The 21,355-nt window shown below is 43.4% G+C and overlaps 2 protein-coding genes across 5 annotated transcripts; one reads left to right on the top strand and one right to left on the bottom strand.

The window, feature by feature from the left end:
- Positions 1–389: 389 nt before the first annotated feature.
- On the top strand, positions 390–14,320 carry COPB2 (COPI coat complex subunit beta 2). Of its 4 annotated transcripts, XM_062499033.1 has the most exons (22): positions 390–475; positions 1,786–1,923; positions 2,186–2,272; positions 3,134–3,260; positions 3,828–3,976; positions 5,133–5,279; positions 6,316–6,415; positions 6,542–6,684; positions 6,896–7,095; positions 7,385–7,495; positions 7,758–7,846; positions 7,923–8,029; positions 8,309–8,452; positions 9,109–9,239; positions 9,535–9,742; positions 9,968–10,078; positions 10,871–11,085; positions 11,361–11,453; positions 11,533–11,713; positions 11,833–11,901; positions 13,508–13,600; positions 13,985–14,320. In XM_062499033.1, the coding sequence occupies exons 1-22, from the start codon at positions 473–475 to the stop codon at positions 14,078–14,080; spliced, it is 2,742 nt and encodes a 913-aa protein (XP_062355017.1). In that variant the 5' UTR covers positions 390–472; the 3' UTR covers positions 14,081–14,320. The 4 variants fall into 4 exon arrangements, with proteins under 4 accessions (XP_062355017.1, XP_062355019.1, XP_062355018.1 ...); XM_062499035.1 differs by lacking the exons at positions 390–475; positions 3,828–3,976 and having other exon boundaries at positions 1,872–1,923; XM_062499034.1 differs by lacking the exons at positions 390–475; positions 1,786–1,923 and having other exon boundaries at positions 2,233–2,472.
- A 557-nt stretch (positions 14,321–14,877) lies between these two features.
- Positions 14,878–20,704, bottom strand: MRPS22 (mitochondrial ribosomal protein S22). The gene is made up of 8 exons (XM_062499307.1): positions 20,604–20,704; positions 20,230–20,390; positions 19,307–19,471; positions 18,016–18,159; positions 17,467–17,550; positions 16,393–16,538; positions 15,283–15,391; positions 14,878–15,029 (listed from the first exon to the last, which is right to left on the bottom strand). The coding sequence occupies exons 1-8, from the start codon at positions 20,701–20,703 to the stop codon at positions 14,937–14,939; spliced, it is 1,002 nt and encodes a 333-aa protein (XP_062355291.1). The 5' UTR covers position 20,704; the 3' UTR covers positions 14,878–14,936.
- Positions 20,705–21,355: the final 651 nt, after the last annotated feature.

Raw genomic sequence — 21,355 nt, 5'->3', positions numbered from 1 at the left:
CCAGCAGAGACCTGGATCAGGAGAGGCTGAGTCTGGATATCAGGAAAAGTAGTTCACATGGAAGTTGGGAAATGAACAGGCTCCACAGGTCAATGGGCACAGCACCAGGCCTGACAGGGTTCAGGAAGTGTTTGGAAACAGTCTCAGACACACGGAGCGATGCTCAAGTGTGGTGCGCACGATCAGAGCTGGGTTCGAGGGTCCCCCTGGGTTCCTTCCCAGTCCGTGACCCCCGCTCCGAGCCACCGCCCCTCCTGAGGCAGCGCGTACCGACTACAACTCCCACCCTGCCCTGCGCCGCCGACTACATATCCCGGCATCCCGCGGGGCGCCTCGCTCTCGCGAGACTGAGGAATGATGCCCCGGCGGCGCCGTCGCGAGAGCGGCGGGCCCGGAAGCTCCACGTCGGAGGTCGGACCGAGCCGGGGCGGCGGCGAGCGGAGCCGGAGCGGGGCCGGGGCACAGCGGGGCCATGGTGAGCGACAGGCGGGATCCCGGGGGTTGCCTCGCTCCCGCTGCGGGTGGGGGGACCATCCCAGCCGGCTCCAGCCAGGCAGCGCAGCCCCGCGGTCGGCGGCCCGAGGGCAGGAGGGGCCGGGGCCGCCGCGCTGCCCGAGGTGTTCCTCAGCCCCACCGAGGCTGTCCCGGGGCTCGGCGTGCGTGTCGAACTCGCCCCTCGGACCCACCGCTCCCGGCCCTCGGGAGCTGCAGAGCCCAGCGCTTCCAGGGAAAAGCGCGGAATCAAGGGGAGTTGTGCTTGACTTTCTGGTGCTTGCAGCAGGAGAAATGAACCCAAATTCACCTCCGCATCCCATGTCGTGGCTGTGGTACAGCTGCTATAGATAGGCAGGTGTTTTTTTTTCTCCTTGCAGCGTCTAACATGTAACTGCAGGTTTTATTAATACGTGCGGTGTTCTTTGATCAGCCATTTTCCATTGAGTTCTCTGAGAAAAAAGCAGTGTTAAATGATCTCAAATGAGTGTCTAAATGATTCCATAATGCCTGGAATGTATTCGGAAATCTCTTTGCTAGACTTCATGCCTTTTAAGTACTCTGGCTTTACATTGCCAGTGATGAAAGTGGAGGGTCAGAGTTTTCTTTGTAAGCAAAAGACTTAAACTTTTCCCTCCTCTCAGTTTCCACAAGACAGTGCTCCATTCTAAAATGTAATTTTGGAATTGTGAATGCAAGTAAATTTATAATGGGCAAATGCTCTTGTGCTCTATTGTGATAACTGAGTTTTCTTCCTGGTTTGTCAGATGAAGTAGCTTAATTTTGTAACATTTGAAGGTTAATTTTGTAACATTTGTTATTAGGCGCACGTTCTCTCTTTGCTTTCATGGTTCAGCGACACCAGGAAGATGCACAGTGAATCTTTTTTATTTTTTCTTTGACTCTGCTGGAGATACTTTTTGCAGTATGAAGAAGTTCTGAATTTCACAGAATTAAATTAAGCAGAGCAATTGCCATTGGTGGGGATGGGATGCTTCCTACAAAACCAAATATGCAGATGGACAGAAAACAGTAGTAACCTTAGAAGAATATTCCTTTTAATCCTGGTTTAGGACAGAATATTCCTGCTTTTCCTGGTTTAGGACTGAATATTTCTGGGACAGAATGTTCCTGTTTATCCTGATTTAGGATAGACTATTCCTAAGGCAGAATATTCCTGCCTGAACAGCAGGATTGGCTCCTTTTATTCTGAGAGTAAAGTGCAGCTTTCCTTTTCCCTTTTCCATGCCAGTTTGCTGTTAAATCACCTGGCATTGCCCATTGTTCCCCCAGCCTCTCCGACTGGACATCAAGCGGAAGCTGACGGCCCGCTCTGACCGGGTGAAGAGCGTGGACCTGCATCCCACGGAGCCATGGATGCTGGCCAGCCTCTACAATGGCAGTGTGTGTGTGTGGAACCACGAGACACAGGTGATGGCTCTAGCTGTGCCTTTCTGGGAAATGTTCATCACTGACAGATGCATATCTGGTGCTGGAAAATTGAATTTTTATGGAATCTTCAATCACTGCTGCTGACTGACTGTGCTCTCCTCTGGCTGAGTACAAGAGTCACTGTATCAGTAAACAAGCAAGTGACATATTGGACACTATAAAAAGGTAGAAAGAGCTGGTTTCAAAATCGGTGTTCTCTCCAGTGCTATAAATCTAACTGGTTTTTTTGGGGTTTTTTCAGACTCTGGTGAAGAATTTTGAAGTGTGTGACCTGCCCGTGAGAGCTGCCAAGTTCGTGGCAAGGAAGAACTGGGTTGTTACTGGAGCTGTAAGCTGTTCTCCTACTGTGCTTTCCTATGCAGCTGCACTTTCTCTGATTAATTTTCATGCCATTACTTTCTGCATCATGTAATAATCTGATCTGATATGACTTTGTAGAGGAGAAGGGAGTACTTCACTACAGAAGTCTTCTCCTTTGAGGAAATTTAGAAGCTAAAACTTTTCATTTCAAGACAGCAGCTTGCTAAGGTAACTGACACTGCAGGTAATTCCAGGTGGATGGAGTTCAGCTTTTACTGCCAGCTGGAACATACTCAGCACACAGTTCTGACTCACTATCATAGGTGCTACTTTAAGATGAAACTATTCATAGTCCTAGGTAAGATGAATTAGAAACTGCTTTTTAGTTTTGTTCTTGGTTATATTAAAAATATTTTTTTAGTTTTGCTCACCACTAGAAAAAAAAAGTCCACTTTTATTCAGTGAATCTACCTTGTGAGGAATAGTTGTATTCTGATCTTGGTAACACATTTTTCTTTATGGAGTGGATATTTTTTGGCTAAATTAAGGTAATGCCTAAATATTTTGGTCTCAACTTTCATTTCCTAGTCTTCTGCTCTGTACACAGAGTAAAAAATTATTTTCATTACCTTCTGCTACCATGACTCAGTTACTTGTAAAAATGAAAATTTGGCTGAAGTTTTTTCCATTGCATAGATTACTTGGAACAACAGTGTGTAATTTATAGCCTTCTGAATCCAAGTATAATTTGTATCCCTTAGCAAGCAAAATTCCTTTAACGTTTTGTTGTCTTCAATGGTGGAATGCTTTTTCCTAGCTCCCCTGCATTGCATAGAAGGTGCACTGCACAAGAGACTTATTTTCATGTGGCGTTTTGTCTCTTTCCCAGGATGACATGCAGATCAGAGTTTTTAATTACAACACGCTGGAAAGAGTTCACATGTTTGAGGCCCATTCTGACTACATCCGGTGCATTGCAGTGCACCCCACGCAGCCCTTCATCCTCACGAGCAGTGGTGAGAGTCCTGGGAGGTGTTCTCATGTTCTGCTGTTTCCTGGCTCCTGTTTTCTGTGCAGTGAGGGCTTGCAGATCTTCTTGGGAAGACTCAGGATTCCTTGAGCAACTAGCCGATGTTACAGTTGTCATTTTGTTGTTTCTTGGTAGATGCATTCCTGTTTTTTTAATGGAGTATCAGCTTTACTTTAAAATATAATGGCTTGTGTTCTTGTCAGGGAAGAGCAAAGAGCCTTCTCTCTTAATATCTGCCAGAGGAACCATTTGTATGTGTGTGGCAGGCATATAATTAGTGTGGCAAGCACTCAACAGCTCAGGTTGTGGTTTTTTTAAAAATTTCATCGTGGTTTGAGAAAGGTTTTTGCTGGGAGTCTGACTTGAAAGCAACAGGCAACTTTGATGTCCCTGTGGTCCTTCTGCAAGGACTGGTAATCCTATGGTTGCAAATAGATGATTAGCAGTGCCTCCTTTCCAGCCTGTAACATGAAGTTCTGGAGGATTATGCAGTTTAAGGAGGTTGTTCTCTCCCACTGAAGCTTGCTTGGTTGTTGTTTGTGGTTTTTTCCAGATGACATGCTGATCAAACTCTGGGACTGGGATAAGAAATGGTCTTGTTCTCAGGTGTTTGAAGGACACACTCACTATGTCATGCAGATTGTCATAAACCCAAAAGACAATAACCAGTTTGCCAGTGCCTCTTTGGATAGGACAATTAAGGTAGAGAAACTCTATTTGGATTTTTTAGTCTTTAAGTGATGATCAGTGTACACAAACCAATAATCTTGTATGGATGATGGATCTGTATTCTTAAAAGCAGGTGTAGTAATAGACACTAATTGACTGAACAAAGACCTCGACATTGGTCCAGGCACCTGCTAGGCAATTCAGTAAATTTACCAGATTACCTGTTGTCTCTAATCATTGGAGACTAGTGCTTTAAATTCTTTTTAAGTGCTGTGTCTCCATTTGGACTACACAGAAATATGGGAGAGGAGCAATGGTTTTAGTGTCAATGAGTGATTTGGGAGTATTGAAACTGTATAGTGGATAAAGACTTCAACCATGCATAAAAAAGAAAAAACTAAACCCTGGTAAAGGTGTCTCTCCCTTTACTTTCATGTCCTTGGCTGTCTGCACATAGAATTGTTTCCAGAGACACCTTCAGCCTTCTCATGGTCTCATTTGCTGTGCAGCTGTTACTAAATATCTGTGACTGCAGATTTGCTGCCACTTTGCAGTGACACCTCCTCATTTTTCCTGAACATTATCAGTATGCTGGCTGTAGAAAGCCTGCACTGATTTCTTACACGGCTATAGATGTTGAAATCAGGTGAGACACATAAATGCTGATTTGATGTGATAAACATGAAAAAATCACTAGTATATCTACACTTGTTTAGCTTTGTTTTGTATCCTCATTTAACATGAGATTTGATGTTCTTCAGTGTAACTGGAAAAATTTAAAAATCAGGACACAGTTGGAGAAAACTCATGACAGTTAGTTACTAGCTAGTTTTATAAACAGATATTACTTCTTAAAAGCAGTGCTTCATATGGTTTCATGTTCTTAAAAAAAGGTTTAAAACAATTTCATTGTTTCAATTTCAATTGAAATTTCATTTCAATTTCATTGTTTAGAGGCATGAGCAGAGCATGGGTGATTCTCAATGTTTTTTGTGTTTATTGGGGGCAGGACTGGTATTTTGATGAGCAGTTGTTGATGTTTTTCACCTAAGAAAACAACTGTGTCTTTGGAATTTTGTGTTATTTCTCTTTGGACTTGTGAAGTACTTCTGCAAACCTGTTATGTTTGCCAAGAGTGACCTGGACATAGAAGATTGCTGAGTACAGGTGGTTGTGTTTTGTTGGTCAGGTGTGGCAGCTTGGATCATCCTCTCCCAACTTCACCTTGGAAGGCCACGAGAAAGGAGTGAACTGCATTGACTATTACAGTGGTGGGGACAAGCCATACCTCATTTCTGGGGCCGATGACCGTCTGGTGAAGATCTGGGACTACCAGGTGTGTGCTCAGCTCTTCAGGAGCCTTTGTGCAGGCTGCCACACTTGGTATAAAGTTTGTGTTGTTAGATTTTTTTTTTTTTTCCTGTGACAAATTGATTGAGGCCTTGTAGGCCTCATGTTTGTGGATTGAGCTGTTCCTCTTCTATGTTCAAGTGTAAATATTGCTCATGTATCAACTCTTTCCATCCTTCCACCTCTCTTTTCTTTCTTCATTCTTTATAGCTTCCCCCCCTTCCCGTTTCATCCTGTGCACATTGGCACAATCCCATCTGTTGCATGTACACACATGCAGTGCTTCTACCCCCAAAGAGGGCAGGATTGAGGAGGTGCCCTGCTTGAATGCTCCTCAGGAAAGAGATCTGGTGCTGGAGTCTAGAACTCCTGACTTCTTCCTGCATACAAGTGTCTGAATGGCCGGAAGGGCAAGACGGAAGTTTTTAGGTGGTACTTTCTGGTCATTACAATTTGCTGCCCCAGAGTCAGTCCAAGCCCAGAAGTTGAAGCTGGCACTGTTAATTTTTAAGCATTCAGTTCAGTCATGAATATTACACAGCAGTGCTTGAGATTTTGCCACCATGTGCAGCTGGAGACACTTTACATGCCCCAATCTTAGTTACTGCAAGCAGAGTAGCCTTTCTTTCACAACTGTGTGAATGAACATTCTTACCAAAGATCTAAATTACATCCCTTTTCACCTGTAATGCAGTGTTTGGTTATGATTTTTTTTACAGTGAACTCGGCTTTCTATCTTGCTTTGATCCCTTGTGCTGTGCAGTTCTGAGAAAGCATGTTTTCTAGCCATAAGCACATCTGAAAATAGAGGAAAATGCCTCTGTCAAGGGAAATAAATATTTTCTTCTGGGCAGGAGGTACAACTCAACACAATCACAGTTTTTAATAGCTTAGTGCTGTTGTTTGAACACCTTGCAAATGTAAGAAATCTAGAGAATTTTTAGATCTATTTTGGATTTGGGAGAGACTTTTTTCTAAAGAAATAAGGGTTAAAATGTGGCATTGTGTTCTCTCCATTTCAGAATAAAACCTGTGTCCAGACACTGGAAGGGCACGCTCAGAATGTGTCATGTGTCAGCTTCCATCCAGAGCTGCCCATCATCATCACCGGCTCGGAAGATGGTAACTTTGGATTTTCTGGTGTAGAAAGGACAGGAAAAGAATAGTGGGGAGAGCTCTTGTGGTGGTGTGGCTGCACCCCTGCTCCCTGACAGTGAGGTGAAAAGGTCCATCCCCGTTTTTCCCCAGGCACGGTGCGGATCTGGCACTCCAGCACTTACCGCCTGGAGAGCACCCTGAACTACGGCATGGAGAGAGTGTGGTGTGTGGCCAGCCTGAGGGGCTCCAACAACGTGGCTTTGGGATATGATGAGGGCAGCATTATTGTTAAGGTACAGTTCATGGTTTGAAATGAGAAATTGTGATTCATCACTGTCCTGTGCGCACAACAACTGGTTTCTGGGATAGTATGTAAAATACTGAAATTCTGGCATTTAGGTGGTATTTTTTGATAGAGATTGGCTATTTCACTTGATATTTTTCACTGTAAAGAAAATCAACAATGTGTTTTTCCCATAGCCTAACTTCTTACTTACTTTCTAGCTTGGTCGTGAAGAACCTGCCATGTCCATGGATGCAAATGGAAAAATTATTTGGGCTAAACATTCTGAAGTCCAGCAGGCTAACTTGAAAGCGATGGGAGATGCTGAAATCAAAGATGGAGAGAGGTTGCCACTGGCTGTGAAAGATATGGGCAGCTGTGAAATCTACCCTCAGACAATCCAGCACAACCCTAATGGACGGTAACACATTCCTTTATCACTTCTCTTGAACTGGTTGGGGTTTTTTGTTAACAGGCTCAAATAAAAGGGATCCAAGGTACAAGAGCTGCTCAGTGGAGACCAGGAGGAGCATGATTCAGGAAGGAAATGGAATTCCATGACATGTTAGGCACATATAAAGTTCGTATTCTGTGTTTCAGTGATTACCCTGGGCATGGGAGCCTTTACTTTTACAGATCGTTTGCCTTCTTGCTGCTGCCTGTTGACCTGAACACAGATATCTGACAAGTGCCTCTCTGTCCTGCCCCAGGTTCGTGGTAGTGTGTGGTGATGGTGAATACATCATCTACACAGCCATGGCTCTGAGGAACAAGAGCTTTGGTTCTGCACAGGAGTTTGTGTGGGCGCATGACTCTTCAGAGTAAGTCTTGCAAGTTTTTTCCTTTGGATTACGTTTGCTATTGCTACTTTAGTTTAGTTCTCAGGCCATTTTCAGACCAAAACACGCATGTAAAATGAATTTTCAATAGTTGCCCTGCTTGAAAAGTTTGCAGTTTTAGCACTCTGCTGGTTTTAGAAGATAACTCAAAGGCAGTTGTTTCGTAGCAGCTTATGGTTTAGTAATTTACCACTATGGGAACTGAATAATTGTTTTGTTTATTTACAATTTAATATCTATTTAGATATGCAATCAGGGAGAGCAACAGTGTTGTAAAGATATTTAAGAATTTCAAAGAGAAGAAGTCGTTCAAGCCTGATTTTGGAGCAGAAGGTAAGTACTTGAAAAACAGTTATGTTGATGTGGTTTTTACACAATGGGGATACCTTCCACCTTTATTTTCTTGCAGGCATCTATGGTGGCTTTCTCTTGGGGGTCAGATCTGTCAATGGCCTGGCGTTCTATGACTGGGAGAACACAGAGCTGATTCGCAGGATTGAAATCCAGCCCAAACACGTAAGATTCTGCATGGGACTGAAGATATTTAGCTGTCTGGGCTTACCGATTTAAATTTTTTTGCTAAACTGATTTTCTTGCATGAAGCCAGGCTGTCAGTAATAAAGTAATAATTTAAATTGATCTCAGCCATGTAGCAGAAAAGGCAAAAAAAATCCTGTATGTGTTGGCTTCTCAGTCCTAAAGCCTCTAGAGCTGGTGTGTTTTACCCTTAATTCCCACATTGTCCAAAACCTGGGGTGTGTTAATGCTGTGCCACTGTTGATTCTGCTGTCACAGATTTTCTGGTCTGACTCGGGTGAGCTTGTGTGCATTGCTACAGAGGAGTCGTTCTTCATTCTCAAGTACCTGTCAGAAAAAGTGGCAGCAGCCCAAGAAACACATGAAGGTGTCACTGAAGATGGAATTGAAGATGCCTTTGAGGTACCTTCTACTTAAAAAGTGGAATAAGATTAGAGATGGTAGAAGCAAGAGCGCAGCAAACTTAGTCCTTAACATAGTCCAATTTAAATATTAGTTTCCAGACCATTTTTAGTATCACGCATTGTGCATCTGCCTGAGGAATACTTGAGCATTTTTTTGGGATTCCTGAGGAGTGTATCCCTGTCTGAATCCCAGCATAACAGATCTTGATGCCTGCATTTCTCTTCAGCTGTTCACTATTGTCAGAGAGTTACAGAGATTATTTTTAAAGCACACTTTCGGGTCATTGCCTATTTTTTTTTTCCTACAGTTTTCAAGTTTTGAAACGTTATTCAAGTTTGAAAAGTAAAAAACCCTCATGTGGTAAAATGTCAGAAATCAAATTTTCAGAGGGAAAGTTACTTTTGATTGTCTTGCTTAATGCTTAGTTTGGTGCTTGTTTCCTAGATTCATAATTGGTTTAGTTAAGAATTAGGGTAGTATGCATATAAAACTGAATTATCATTTATGTACTTCTAATCTATATCTAAACTTACATTTGCAACTTGCCCAACTATTTAAGTATGGAATATGGAATTATATTTTAAATTGCAGTAGTCTTTCTGCTACCTAGAAGCAACTTTTTATGTATCTAATTAACCAAATTTGCTTTGCAGGTCCTTGGAGAGATCCAGGAGATTGTGAAAACAGGTCTGTGGGTTGGTGACTGCTTTATTTACACCAGTTCTGTGAACAGACTCAACTACTATGTTGGAGGAGAGATTGTCACCATTGCCCACCTGGACAGGTGAGTTGCTGCTTCAGTTAGTGTTCAAGGTTCTCTCCGTGGGAGCAGGGGGTTCAGGGTGACCCCTGGCAGCTGCTGGTGTTCCCTGCTTTAGTACTAGAGATGGAAACACGGTGGGTCTTCTGAGGCAGCAGTGCAGGTCTGAGGGATAAACAGTGCTGTGTGAAAGAGTACATCCGGGAAAAGCTGAGTTTTTGATGGGCGTATTCTTGCTACCATAAGAACTACTGGAGTGGCTTTTTACAGACTGTTTGTGTGGATTTGTTGCAGCTGAGTGCTCTCTGTTTTGTTTCAGAACAATGTATCTCCTGGGGTATATCCCCAAGGACAACAGGCTGTACTTGGGCGATAAAGAGCTAAACATTGTTAGTTACTCTCTGCTGGTCTCAGTGCTCGAATATCAAACTGCTGTGATGAGGAGAGATTTCGGCATGGCTGACAAAGTTCTTCCCACAATCCCAAAAGAACAGAGAACCAGGGTCGCGCATTTTCTTGAAAAACAGGCAAGAAAGCTACTTCTTAGTTATGCAACTAAATAAATCAGTTTATTCACATTCTTGAGTTTGCTAAGCAAAAGCCAGTGATACTATCTGGGAGCATTAACTCTTGTTATTTATCCTGTTTGTTTGAGAACACTGTAACCTTCTGTTCAGAGTGCTTTTGTTAGAGTATTTAGGATTATGTTTGACCTGACAGGTCCCAGCTTCACTGTCACATTTTTATTTTAGGGCTTCAAACAACAAGCTCTTGCAGTATCTACAGATCCAGAGCATCGTTTTGAACTTGCTCTTCAACTTGGAGAATTAAAAATAGCCTATCAGCTTGCAGTGGAAGCAGAGGTAACTATACAAATTTGGGTGATTCATCCTGGATTCTGAGTACTAGCAGGAGTCCGAGGGGCCCTGTAAGAAAAGGCCGTGGTATGTGAGGATGCAATACAACTCCCTAAACATAGCTGAAATGCCTCCAGCTCCTTTGAAGTTCTTCTGCCTGTAATTCAAAGGAATCTAAGTTCTGGGATGGGGACAAAGAATGATGTCTGCTTAGAAAGCTACAGAACTCCTGGAGAATAGAAAACTTGAGCCCAGAACCAAGCCTTCATCTCCAGTACTTAACAATGAGAGGAGGAAAGAGGGGGCTAAAGCCTTCAGACCTTTGTTCCAGCCTTGGCAAAGTTAAGACTGCTGCACTAAAAAAACTGACTGGCAGTGATTTGTCCCATCATTGTTATGCAGAGAATCGATCTCATTGTTCCTGCTGTAAAATAATCAACTTCTTTAGAAGGAATGTTAACTTAGTTAGGACACAAATGCCTTTCAGCATTTGAGGGTTAACTTGGGAGCTTTAATAGTTAGGCCTGCCTCCCCCCTCCATGTTTACTGAGAAGCTGTTTGTTTTATGTAATGTTACAGCTGGGTAGGGATCTCTTAACACTTGCTGTGTCATACTGGGAAGCTGCAGTAATCACAGTACCTCAGAGGGAAGACAAACGTAGTCATGGGATACAGCACCTTCACAAGTCAACTGATATTTTTATACTGAGTCCTCTGAAAACCTTTAATGCTGTTCAGAAATGTGAGTGGTTTGGATTTTTTCATTTCTCTCCCTCTCCCCTTTTTGTACAAAATCAGTCAGAACAGAAGTGGAAGCAGCTTGCAGAGCTTGCAATCAGTAAATGCCAGTTTGGCTTAGCCCAGGAGTGTCTCCACCATGCCCAGGACTATGGAGGGCTGCTGCTCCTGGCCACAGCTTCAGGGAATGCCAGCATGGTGAACAAGTTGGCTGAAGGTGCTGAAAAGGATGGCAAGAATAATGTGGCATTTATGAGCTACTTCCTTCAGGGAAAGTAAGTAGCAAATGAGCTTCTGATTGTTCTGTTTTGCTTTCTCAAGTGCCAAGACCCTCAGCTTCTTCCAGTGGTTAACTACAGCTAACTGAAGACTTCATGGAGAAGCATGGGCATAGGTCCTTCTCAGAAAAGCTCATTCTATGATGGCTGCTAGATTTAAAATCTGAATTGAAAGCACTTCAAATTAATGGAATAGAATAAACAGCTGTCATAATACAAGAATTTGGCTTTATTAAGTTTACTGGTTAAAATCACGTTTTGAAATCTTTTAGGATTGATTCATGCTTGGAACTCCTGATCAAAACTGGGCGTCTCCCTGAAGCTGCCTTCCTTGCACGGACGTATTTGCCAAGCCAAGTTTCAAGGTAATTTCTAAGCATATGCAGAGCATGAGTTGTGTTGTCTGAATGAGCTGTCTGTAACAAATCTGGTTTGCATCCCCAGGGTTGTTAAACTCTGGCGAGAGAACCTCTCGAAAGTCAATCAAAAAGCTGCTGAGTCCCTAGCTGACCCTACAGAATATGAAAATCTTTTCCCTGGATTAAAGGAAGCTTTTGTTGCTGAAGAGTATGTTAAGCAAAGTCTTGCTGACTTGAGGCCAGCCAGGGAATACCCCCTTGTCACTGTAAGTAGAAGGCTTTACTGTCTCTGTAAGAAAAAGATTTTGGTGCTGTGTAAGATCAGCTCTGAGCAACTCAGTGCAACACTTAAATGTGTCTGGGTTTTTGTTTTTTTTAATTGTAGCCGAATGAAGAAAGAAACTTACTTGAAGAAGCAAAAGGATTTGAGCACTCTGGAATAACACCACCTCAGGTCAGTGAGTGATGAATCTAAGGGTGAACTTTGCTATCTTACAGTAACATCTACCCTAGGAATTATTTCACCAGTAACTGACAGATTGTTGCTTTCATTACCTTGACTGTAAGTGCTGCAGTTGGCTTCATGTTCTTTTGTCTCAGATTCTTCTTAATCTACATCTGTACCTACTAACAGCTTATTGACTGTGAAATGATTTGTGTGCTTCCTTACCTTGGGTGACCCTTTGTAGTGTGAGTAATTGTGGTCTTTCCATTGAACTCATCCTACAGAAAAAGAACTCCAGTTGCATTTACAAACACTGCCTCGACTGCAGTTGGTTTTCTAAAAGCTCAGTAGCTGGAAATGGAAACCCTTGCCTATTAACAGCAATGACAAATGCCCTGTGTTCTTTGCTGGTGTGCTGCATAGTTATGGAATAACACTGCTCCATAACTAACCTACCAGGAATTCTACTCAGGTCCTTGAACATAGGTTCTAATCAATATCTGAAGTAACAAATTCATTTTCTTGCCACCTCTGGTGTCCAATTCTTATGCAAAAAATAGGACAAGTCTAAGATATAAGCATACAGATTGAAACAAACACTTAAAGCCTTTCAGAGCCTTAGGAGAAGATGAGAACTTCTAATTTTGCTCAAGTCAAATACACTTCACATTTGTATGTGAAAATCATAATGTGAGGATTTCTTAAAGGCAGTGATGCTGGCACAACTTTTTGAGGCTGTAAACATCTAAAATCAAAACTGCACTGAAAACTGAAGGAGAAACAGAAAAGCTACAACTCTCCATTGTCTGTTTATCTTTCCTCATAAGGGGATGCATTACAAAACAGAGTTTTGAACATCCCTGTTACTTTCAAGCCTCTGAAGTGACTGCCTCTTGTTACTATTAAAGCAGAATCAAACTTGTCTGCACATTTGTTAAACAACATTGTCAGGGCTACCTGTGGAAGAAAATTGAAGCAAATGAGAACTTGCTTGCCATAGAAGCTGGAAACAAGACCTCAGCGTATCTTTGCATTCAGCTCATGATTGTGTAGATGCCCTAAACCCCAGTTGTCTCTTACAGCTGAGGCTGAATATAGCACATTTTGTAGGAGATAGATTAATTCAGTAATTAAATACAGTTAAATGAATAGTACCATTGCATCAATAATAGTACTGACTGATCAATTACCTTAATATAGTACTTGTGCAGCAGTGAAGCAAGAAGGTGAAGCTTTCAGCCATTACAGGATTTGGGACACAAAGTCCAGCCACTACTAAAATCTGCTGTCAGTCTCCACTAACTTGGTGTCTCCTGCTGAGGATGTTGAAAATCACTAGCAGCACTTCAGTATTCAAAATGAACTGATAATTTCTGAAGGTTCTCATTGTATCAGTGCTATCATCAACTACTTCAGCTATACTGGGGAGGGAAATAGTCTCCAGTGGAGTGAGGACTAGAATGCTTTCTGACATTGAAGATGTGGCTCAGGAATAACTGAGGGAAGCTGAAAGAGAACCACTGGGAAAGGGACATGAGAGGTCTGCTGTTGCTTACCTGCTTTTGTTGAAAGAATTTAAATTGAAAATAAACTGAAGGAATTTCTTTGCCATTAGAAAAAGGCTGAAGAACCAGTTCCTTCTCCTAAACAAGAAGTGATGAAGACAGTTGTGCAGAATTCTGATAACCTTCCAGCAAGAGATCAAAAGGTACCCAAACACTTTTATCAGGGGAAGCAAAAGCACTCAATTAATTTGACAGTTAACAACTTTAATGAGCATGATTGAACCAAGCTACAGCTAACCTGACTCTGGCAGTCCCAGAACAGTGCTCAGGCACTGCACACAGTAACAGACCTGTTCAGCAGGGGGATGGTGAGGGGCAGTTCAAACCCAGCTGCTCAGAACATGCTAAAAAGCTGCAGTGCTGGAAGAGGCAGCTGCTCTTCAGCTTCCTTTAGCACTCCTGTTCCTCACGAGGCCTTGGCTGGGGTTTCCAGGGTGCAGATCTGTCCTAGAGAGCAATCCATCCCATAAGCTGCCTCACATGTAACCGTAGTGGTATCCCCCTCATCCAGTCTTTTCTCTCCCTAGACACTGCTGGACTTGGAAGATGACTTAGATAACTTGGATCTGGAGGATATTGATACCACAGATATCAATCTGGATGAAGAGATCCTAGATGAGTGAACATCCTTTTTCAGATGACCAAATCAGAAAATAATTTGGTCAAAACCCAGAGGAATTAAGTTCTGTGGACTATGTGCTCCAAGTTACTATGATTTTTATATCACAAGTGGACCATGTACATGTAGAAGGAAGTATAGAGCCAGCAACTGTACAAAGATAATCAGCTTCCAGTATGTTGAAATTCAAGATCTAGGCCTGCTCCAGAATGTACTAAAAAATTCAATAAATCCTTTGAAACATTCTGCTCCTCAGTTCTCCATTTACTAGTAATATTTATTAAGAACAGAATTCTTAAGAATAACTCAGCTTCCATAGTGTATTTTCCAAGTATGTGCAACAGGAGCACAGTAGCTGAAAAACAGTATTTTAACCTGAATTTTCTCAGCACCTACACTGAGGCATGGGGTTGTTTTCACTTTGCTGCCATCTAGTATTGCTAACCATCAGTATCAGCTCAGTTACTCTTTCAGACACCACTTCTAGCTAAAAGCTCCAACAGAGCAGTGATACAGCTGAAGTATTAGAAGTGGTTTGTTAGAGCCTGTCCTAAATGAAGCTGTCCAGACCCTGCACTTAGCTCAGTAACTAAAATGAATTGTGGAAAATTCCTTAGATTCAAGACATAGCAATAAAAAAACTGAACTCAGAATATAGTGTTGTCAAAAACAAAAAGTCATGATGGCTGCTCTAAGTTCACTTACAGAACTTTTCAAAATAAACTGCTGTAGTGATTCACATGTACTTCAGTAAAGAAAAATACATCCTGTAGCAGTCATTTTCAAGTATTTATTGTGGAATCCTGTACAGAACATGTTTATAAACAGACTCAACATTTCTGATGAGCTGAGGTTTTACTTCATGAAGCTGAAGAAGTAGCCATTGCTTCTTCATAAGCCTGCAGGGCCAGCTGGATGTAACCTTCTCTCTGGGATTCAGTTTTCACAAATGCCTGCAGCCACGGCAGAAGAGAGAGGTTAATGTAACAGCAGGCATCAAGCCAGTGGCAGATCAGGCACCCACAACTGCAATCCTGGTGCAGCTGTACACATGTACAGTTTGACAACACCCCCAGCATGGCATGTAAAACAGTTCTGGTTAAGTATCTGCTTCCTAAGGCAAGGAGAAACTGAACTACTCAATGGGGTTCTGCCGGTTAAAAGTTGTCTTCTGCAGGTTAAGTAGTTTAAAGCTGAAAGGCTTACCTTGATCAGATCAACTCCTTGAAGTTTTCCTTCTTTAGCTTCCTTTGCTGACTGACATTCAGGGTGAAGCATATGATACAGTGTAATTAAACTTGCAGCATCCTCCACCCTAAATAAATAAAAGCTCATTTTAGCAATTCCTTTCTCTTCAGTGTACATACAGAGGGTGTACTTTGTGCTGCTTCCACTGAGTATCCATCCCTGGAATAACACAGGCAAGTATGTACATCTATCCCTCCAGCAGCTGAAGCCTGCTGGCCTGCTCAGCAATAATACAGCTGACATTCCTCTGAAAATACAATTAATTACCAATGATGAGTGTTAAGTAGAACTTTCTAACACAGACTGCAATGACCAGTATCTTTTACAGAAGTAGCATTACAAATCCTGTGACACAGATCTCTCACCTGAACTTAAAATTACTGAAGTATGTGGCAGGGAAAGGCATTCCAAACATTGCTCATTCGAATTGGAATTTTCCCTTTACCCGATTCTAAACTAGGAACGTTCCTGATTTATCCATGTGCTCAGGTTTAAAAGCAAGATCTGACCACCTGTTCCAAGTTTCTGACTGAAACAGCAAAATGCCACCATCACTGCAACATGGCTGATTGTACAAATTTCTCCCAGCTCTAGAGACATTTTGAAGTACTAAATACTGTTCACTTCAGGGAACTTTGAACAAATTTAGCACCACATTTTATGGACCCATTTGAAATGAAGTCTTACCTACATGTTCCTAAGCTACTTAGGAATTACTCTGATATACTCTGGGTTTTAATCTTATAAAGCCAAAACTGAGCTCAGTGTGGAAATGTCAGGCTTTAAGATCAGCAGTGCTCAGAGCTTGAAGTGTTCTGACAAGTACATGGGAAGCAAAAATAAAAACCCAAAAACTACAGAAGGCTAGCCTGTATATACCCTACAACTTCATGGACTGTTACTGGCGCTCCTGTACAGCTAACAGTTTCTATACAGCTAACAGAGCTGGCCTAAAACATCATGGAAATGGAAGCTTTTCTACATCTGACAGCAGTACTGTTTTTACTGTCAAACAGCGGTCCTCGTTCCACGGCTAAGCAGGATCACCGAGTGTCAGAGTGTCCTTACAGGTCTCTGCTGATCATGTCTATGAGTAAGCCATCTGCCTTCTTCCTGCTGAGCAGGTACCACACCATGCCCCCGAAGTGCCTGGTTGAGCGCAGCAGGTCGTACTTGCCGTGCGTCTCGATGTCCTCGTAGGTGCGGCGGTGAACCTGCACACACAAGGGTTTGTTTCACTCCACAGCTGCAGCCTGCTGACAGCTTTCCCCTGCACCTCCCAGACTTTTGAATCATTTCCCTAAGGTGCAGAAGTGAGCATGCTGGACCATATGCCTGTTCTAATTCAGGGTAACGCTGGGCTAGCCCAGTCCTTGGTACTTAGGCGTAGACATCCTAATGGTAAAAGGAAGCTAGATCCTGTCTCTGTCCTGAACTTTTGGGGAGGGAGGGGCATAAGCTCTGAGCCGTCACTGCACTGCTGTCAAGGCACCTTTCTTCTTTCAGGAGAAAAATGCTAAAGCAAAGAGGTGAAACTTTACTAAGGAAAAATGTTACTTGAAAAATCGCCTAATACAAGTTACAATTTCTCAAATCACTGACAATATTACAGTTTGAAGAGAAGTAAACATTTAAAAAGCAAGTGTAGGCTAATACTTACCAACACCTATAGCTACTAATTTTATTCTGCTAGAACTACATTTTTGTAGCTGGTCTTTGTCAAAAATACTTTGTGCACAGTGATGTTTCTCAAAATGCATTTTATCAGTTCCCCAGCTGGCCTGCCAGCTCCTAAAGCCATCAGCCAGTGTGACTTCAGCAGCACAACTCTGCTCAGAGCCCCTGACAAGTGTTATCATCAATTCTGCTTTGACACCAAAAGTACCTGAATAAAGACTATTTCTGCATGTGCAGTGCCTTTCCAGAAGGCTGGTAAAAATTACTTATGCAAAATCTTGTTTTACTGTTCTGCATAAAAATAAACCCCGAAACTCATCACAAGGATAATCTATATGGGATAGAGCACATATGACCAACACCTCTGCTCCCCAGGTAAGCATTCATGTTTACAAAATAAACCCTACATTTCTCCACTAGATTTTTATTTTTTTTTTTTGCTAGAAAAATAGAAAGTGAACTCACTCTGATATAGTCAGGTGAATCTGGCTCAAACTGAGCAATGCACATGTTCAGGACATCTTCATGACGGTCTTGCTGAAATACAGCCTGAAACAACAGTTCAGATTTGGGGGTAGATTATGTAATCAAACCATCCCAACTCTCCAAAATCCAAACAGCAGCCACAACACTGTTCTGGGCAAGACGTACAGTAAGTAACCCCTTAATCAAAAGACAGAATAGACACAAGTACAGTAACTGCCTTGATGACATTAATATAATGTTTCTTGATCTTTGATTCTGAAACACCAGTTCACATTACCACATTAAACATACAATTCTTTCTAGTATGACACAGTACTTACACCTACCCAGGATTTACCTGGCCCTAACCTTTGTTCCAATTATTTTAACCAAGTTACAATGAAAGGCATTTGTTCAAAACAGAATTCAAGCAGCTAAACACACCCATGCAGAATGGCTTACTCCAAGCTACTCTACCCAAAGAGCAGAATTTCATTCTCAGACTGCAATGAAGTAAAAGTGCTCCGTTTCAAAGCCAGAAGAGCTTACCCCAAGGTTCTCATCCTTGAATAACGTGGGGGGAATCACCCGACGCCCTTCCTTTGGGAAGAATATCTGGATCATCCTGTCGCGTTCCTCCCAGGTAGCTTTGCGTAACACCCCGTTTGGTTCTCTAACCACAATGAAACGTTCCTGGAAATGAGGCCAAAACCAAACACTGTCTAAAGCCTTTTCTCTTCATAGCCAGAACCATCCTAAAAAACTCCTCATGTGTCAAAGTCCTTCTACACTTAAGTCACCCTAATAACACCAGTTCCTAACTGACAGTTGCCATGTACCAGATTCATCATTTCTGCCTTGCTACCTGCTGAATAAGGGCTGCTTTTGCACCTCAGTTTGACTGTCCGACAACTTGCACGTGCCCACGCTGAAAGCTACAGCTCTGGGAAGTTTAGAGATAACATAACTCACACCCAGACTGGGAGTTAGGCTGATTTTATCATTTGATAACCCATAAAAAATTAGGAATGCAAGTGTCATGCACTTTTGTACCTTTTTTCCAGAGGTAGGTGTTAGAATCAAGTAAGGGCAAGTGCAAAGCAGAAAATACAACAAATTAAACAATATACTCAGACCTGTTCACAAGCAAAATTGCTTTAGGGTAGCAAATGGGAAAGTCTGTTTGACAGGGAAGTTTTCAACATGGTGCAGCAGGAGAATAAACAGCAGGTTCCTGGAGAAAGCTCTCAGACAGAGTAATAGAGGGAACACTGCGCAGTTCATTTCACAGGGTCATCATTATATGCATGTTTGAACCACAAAGGCTTCTTGGAATCATGACTTTAAGAATTTTTCTAGCCTCTTATTACTGGCACTTAAAGAACCGAGATGCTTCATTACACAGAGGAAACTTTATCCCTATATCCCCAATTGCATTAGCCAGCTCCTTCTTTACAGATTTCCTGGGAATTCATTCATCATTCCCACAGCTTTCCACCAGATCTTTGCAAGTGTGGAGTGGTTCCATCTTACAAAGGAATCCAATCCTACAGAAATCTTCTAGGAGCATGGAAGAACTTGGCACTCCTACCATATCACAAGCAGCTGCTTACAAAATAATAAACTACCTACTACACAGCTTCCCCCATGCCTGCTTTTGAGTAGCAGAATGTAATTTATGATTATCACTTAGAGGCAAGTATTGAGAAATATGTTTTTCTCTACTGCCTTATACCAGACTTTATTTTCAACTCCTCAGCCCTTTTGCAAACTGATCCATTGACATTTTCATTAAAGCTTATTTTGAGAACAAATTAATACTGTTGATCATGTTACTTACACGATGTGGAATGGAGTAACTTAGATCTGTAAATACGTATTTGGCAGTTTCAGTTCCTTCAAGGACTTTGTCTTCTGCTAAGACATCATCAATTGGCTCTCGTTCATTTAAAACAGGGGGCATGATTAATTTTGTTTTAGCTTCCTCAATGGCTTTTCTTGTGGCCTTGTAGAGGGGAAAAAAAGTAGTTTAATTTTACAATTAAAAATATCATCCTATTGGAAAAATAACATACAATTTAGGGACAAGTATTTTCATTTAGAGAAACTTGTTTTTTTTTCTTCTGCAGTTGAGAAAAAATGAGACACCAATTCCACCTCTAGGTAGGTGAATTCCATGTAAACAATTTACCACTACTAAAACCTGGACAAAATGCTGGAGGAAGTTATAAAACTACAATGGACAAACTACTGCAAACAGTAAATTAATTTCATACACCAAGTTTATTTCAGGTGTTTTTCCATGGTAAATTTCCCTCAAAGCACAGAACAGGACCAACAGTTTGTACATAGCTTTAATTGTGGTACAGCAGAACTGGTTTAAGTCAGGTCTCTTTGTCATCCTGAATGAAGTCAGACCAGAGGGGAGAGGAAAATATAAGTAGTCATATTATTCCCATGGCTATAACTTAGGTATCAGATTATATTTGAAGTTAGGAAGCATAACAGGTTAATAAATTATCACTCAAGGAAAAAAAAAGATCAGATTTCCTTCCATATGCCATCAGAATCGCAGAAACCTCGACAAACCAAGCTATTTCAAGTGAAGAAACACTGATTTAGCGTCATAATAATCTGTTAATAATCTGAAACAAAGAAACAAGAATGTTTTCAAACACAGCAGTAAGGAAGGCAGACACACGGGCTATCACAGGCATTTTGCTAAAACCAACACTTACTTCCGAAGGAAGCAGAGCAGCCTACCTCTTCCAGCTGGGCTTCGGTCATCAGCTTGTAGTGAGGCGGCCTGAGGCCCTTCTTCACAGGCCGGAACACCTTGCGCAGGTCGAGTCCCGTCATTTTGTAAAGCAGCGTCTGAACCGCTTCATCCGTGAAGGCGGGCCTGGGCTGGGCGGCCTTTCCCTCTGCGGGAGGGGGCAAACGCTGTTACCCTGGGGCCGAAGCTACGGCTGCAGCTCCCCGTGCCCTCGCGGTTCCTCCCGCCCCGCCGGGCCCTCCGCGGCCCCACACGCGCATCCCTCCCCACGGGTACCACGCAGCCGCCCACGGGGCGGCCGAGCCCCGAGGCCGGGGCATGCGGGAGCGCTCTAGGGGTGCCGCCGGGTCCCCTCTCGTACCGCCCGTATCCGCCGCCAGCGCCCGCCGCGCCGGGAGCGCCCACAGCGCCCGCAGCCGCGCGGGCAGCGCCGCGGCGCCCCGCGCCCCCAGCGCCGCCATCTTGGCTCCCGCCCCTTCCCTGCCCGCGGCGCGCCGGGAAATGGAGGCGCGGAGCCGCGGCGTACCCGAGGGGCAGGGACCCAGCGGGACCGGCGAGTCCGGCTCCTCCCGGCCCTGCGCGGCGGTCACACCCTGTGCCCGGAGTCCCGCCCTGTGCCTCGAAGGGTTGGCCGCATGCTTTTTTTTAACTCGGACGGGCTTGGTGCTGCGACCGGTGCCCGGCGACTCTGGGTGAAAAACCTTTTCGTGACACCCAACCTAAAGCTCCGCTGACTCAGCTTCAGGCCGTTCCCTCGGGTCCTGTCGCTGGTCGCCAAGAGCTGAGATCGGTGCCCGCCCCTCTGCTTCTCCAGATGAGGAAGCTGTAGATTGCTGAGGCCTCCCCTGAGTCTCCTCCCGGAGTCGGGGATGCACGAGGTACCCCGGCACTTCCCAAGGGGAAGGGCAAGAACGTCGTTGCTCCAAGCGCTGCCAGCGTTAGTGCCATTAAAGCGCTGCTGAGGGCCCGGTGAGGGCGCGGAGCCCATTCCGCGGTTGTGGCACAGCCCCGGCAGGACAGCAGGGGTCCCGGTTCCCTCAGCCGCCCAGGGCCCGGAGCGGGGCTGCGCGTTCCCTTCCTCGCAGGGAGTCTCCGTAGTAGGAAAAAGGGTGG

This window comes from Cinclus cinclus, chromosome 10 (genome assembly GCF_963662255.1).
Source record: "Cinclus cinclus chromosome 10, bCinCin1.1, whole genome shotgun sequence".
NCBI classification, from domain to species: Eukaryota; Metazoa; Chordata; class Aves; order Passeriformes; family Cinclidae; genus Cinclus; species Cinclus cinclus.
Note: the sequence above shows the minus strand (reverse complement) of the source record. Positions and strands in the feature narration are given on the sequence as shown.

What these genes read in the sequence shown, in the direction of transcription:
- COPB2 (XM_062499033.1), top strand. An exon ending in CGCATTTTCTTGAAAAACAG is followed by an intron (nt 9,743 to 9,967) that starts GCAAGAAAGCTA and finishes TTTTTATTTTAG; the next exon opens with GGCTTCAAACAACAAGCTCT. An exon ending in TTGCCAAGCCAAGTTTCAAG is followed by an intron (nt 11,454 to 11,532) that starts GTAATTTCTAAG and finishes TTGCATCCCCAG; the next exon opens with GGTTGTTAAACTCTGGCGAG.
- MRPS22 (XM_062499307.1), bottom strand. Translation starts at nt 20,703, where the DNA reads ATGGCGGCGCTGGGGGCGCGGGGCGCCGCGGCGCTGCCCGCGCGGCTG. An exon ending in GCTGGCGGCGGATACGGGCG is followed by an intron (nt 20,391 to 20,603) that starts GTACGAGAGGGG and finishes CCCCTCCCGCAG; the next exon opens with AGGGAAAGGCCGCCCAGCCC. An exon ending in ATTCACCTGACTATATCAGA is followed by an intron (nt 16,539 to 17,466) that starts GTGAGTTCACTT and finishes TTGTGTGTGCAG; the next exon opens with GTTCACCGCCGCACCTACGA.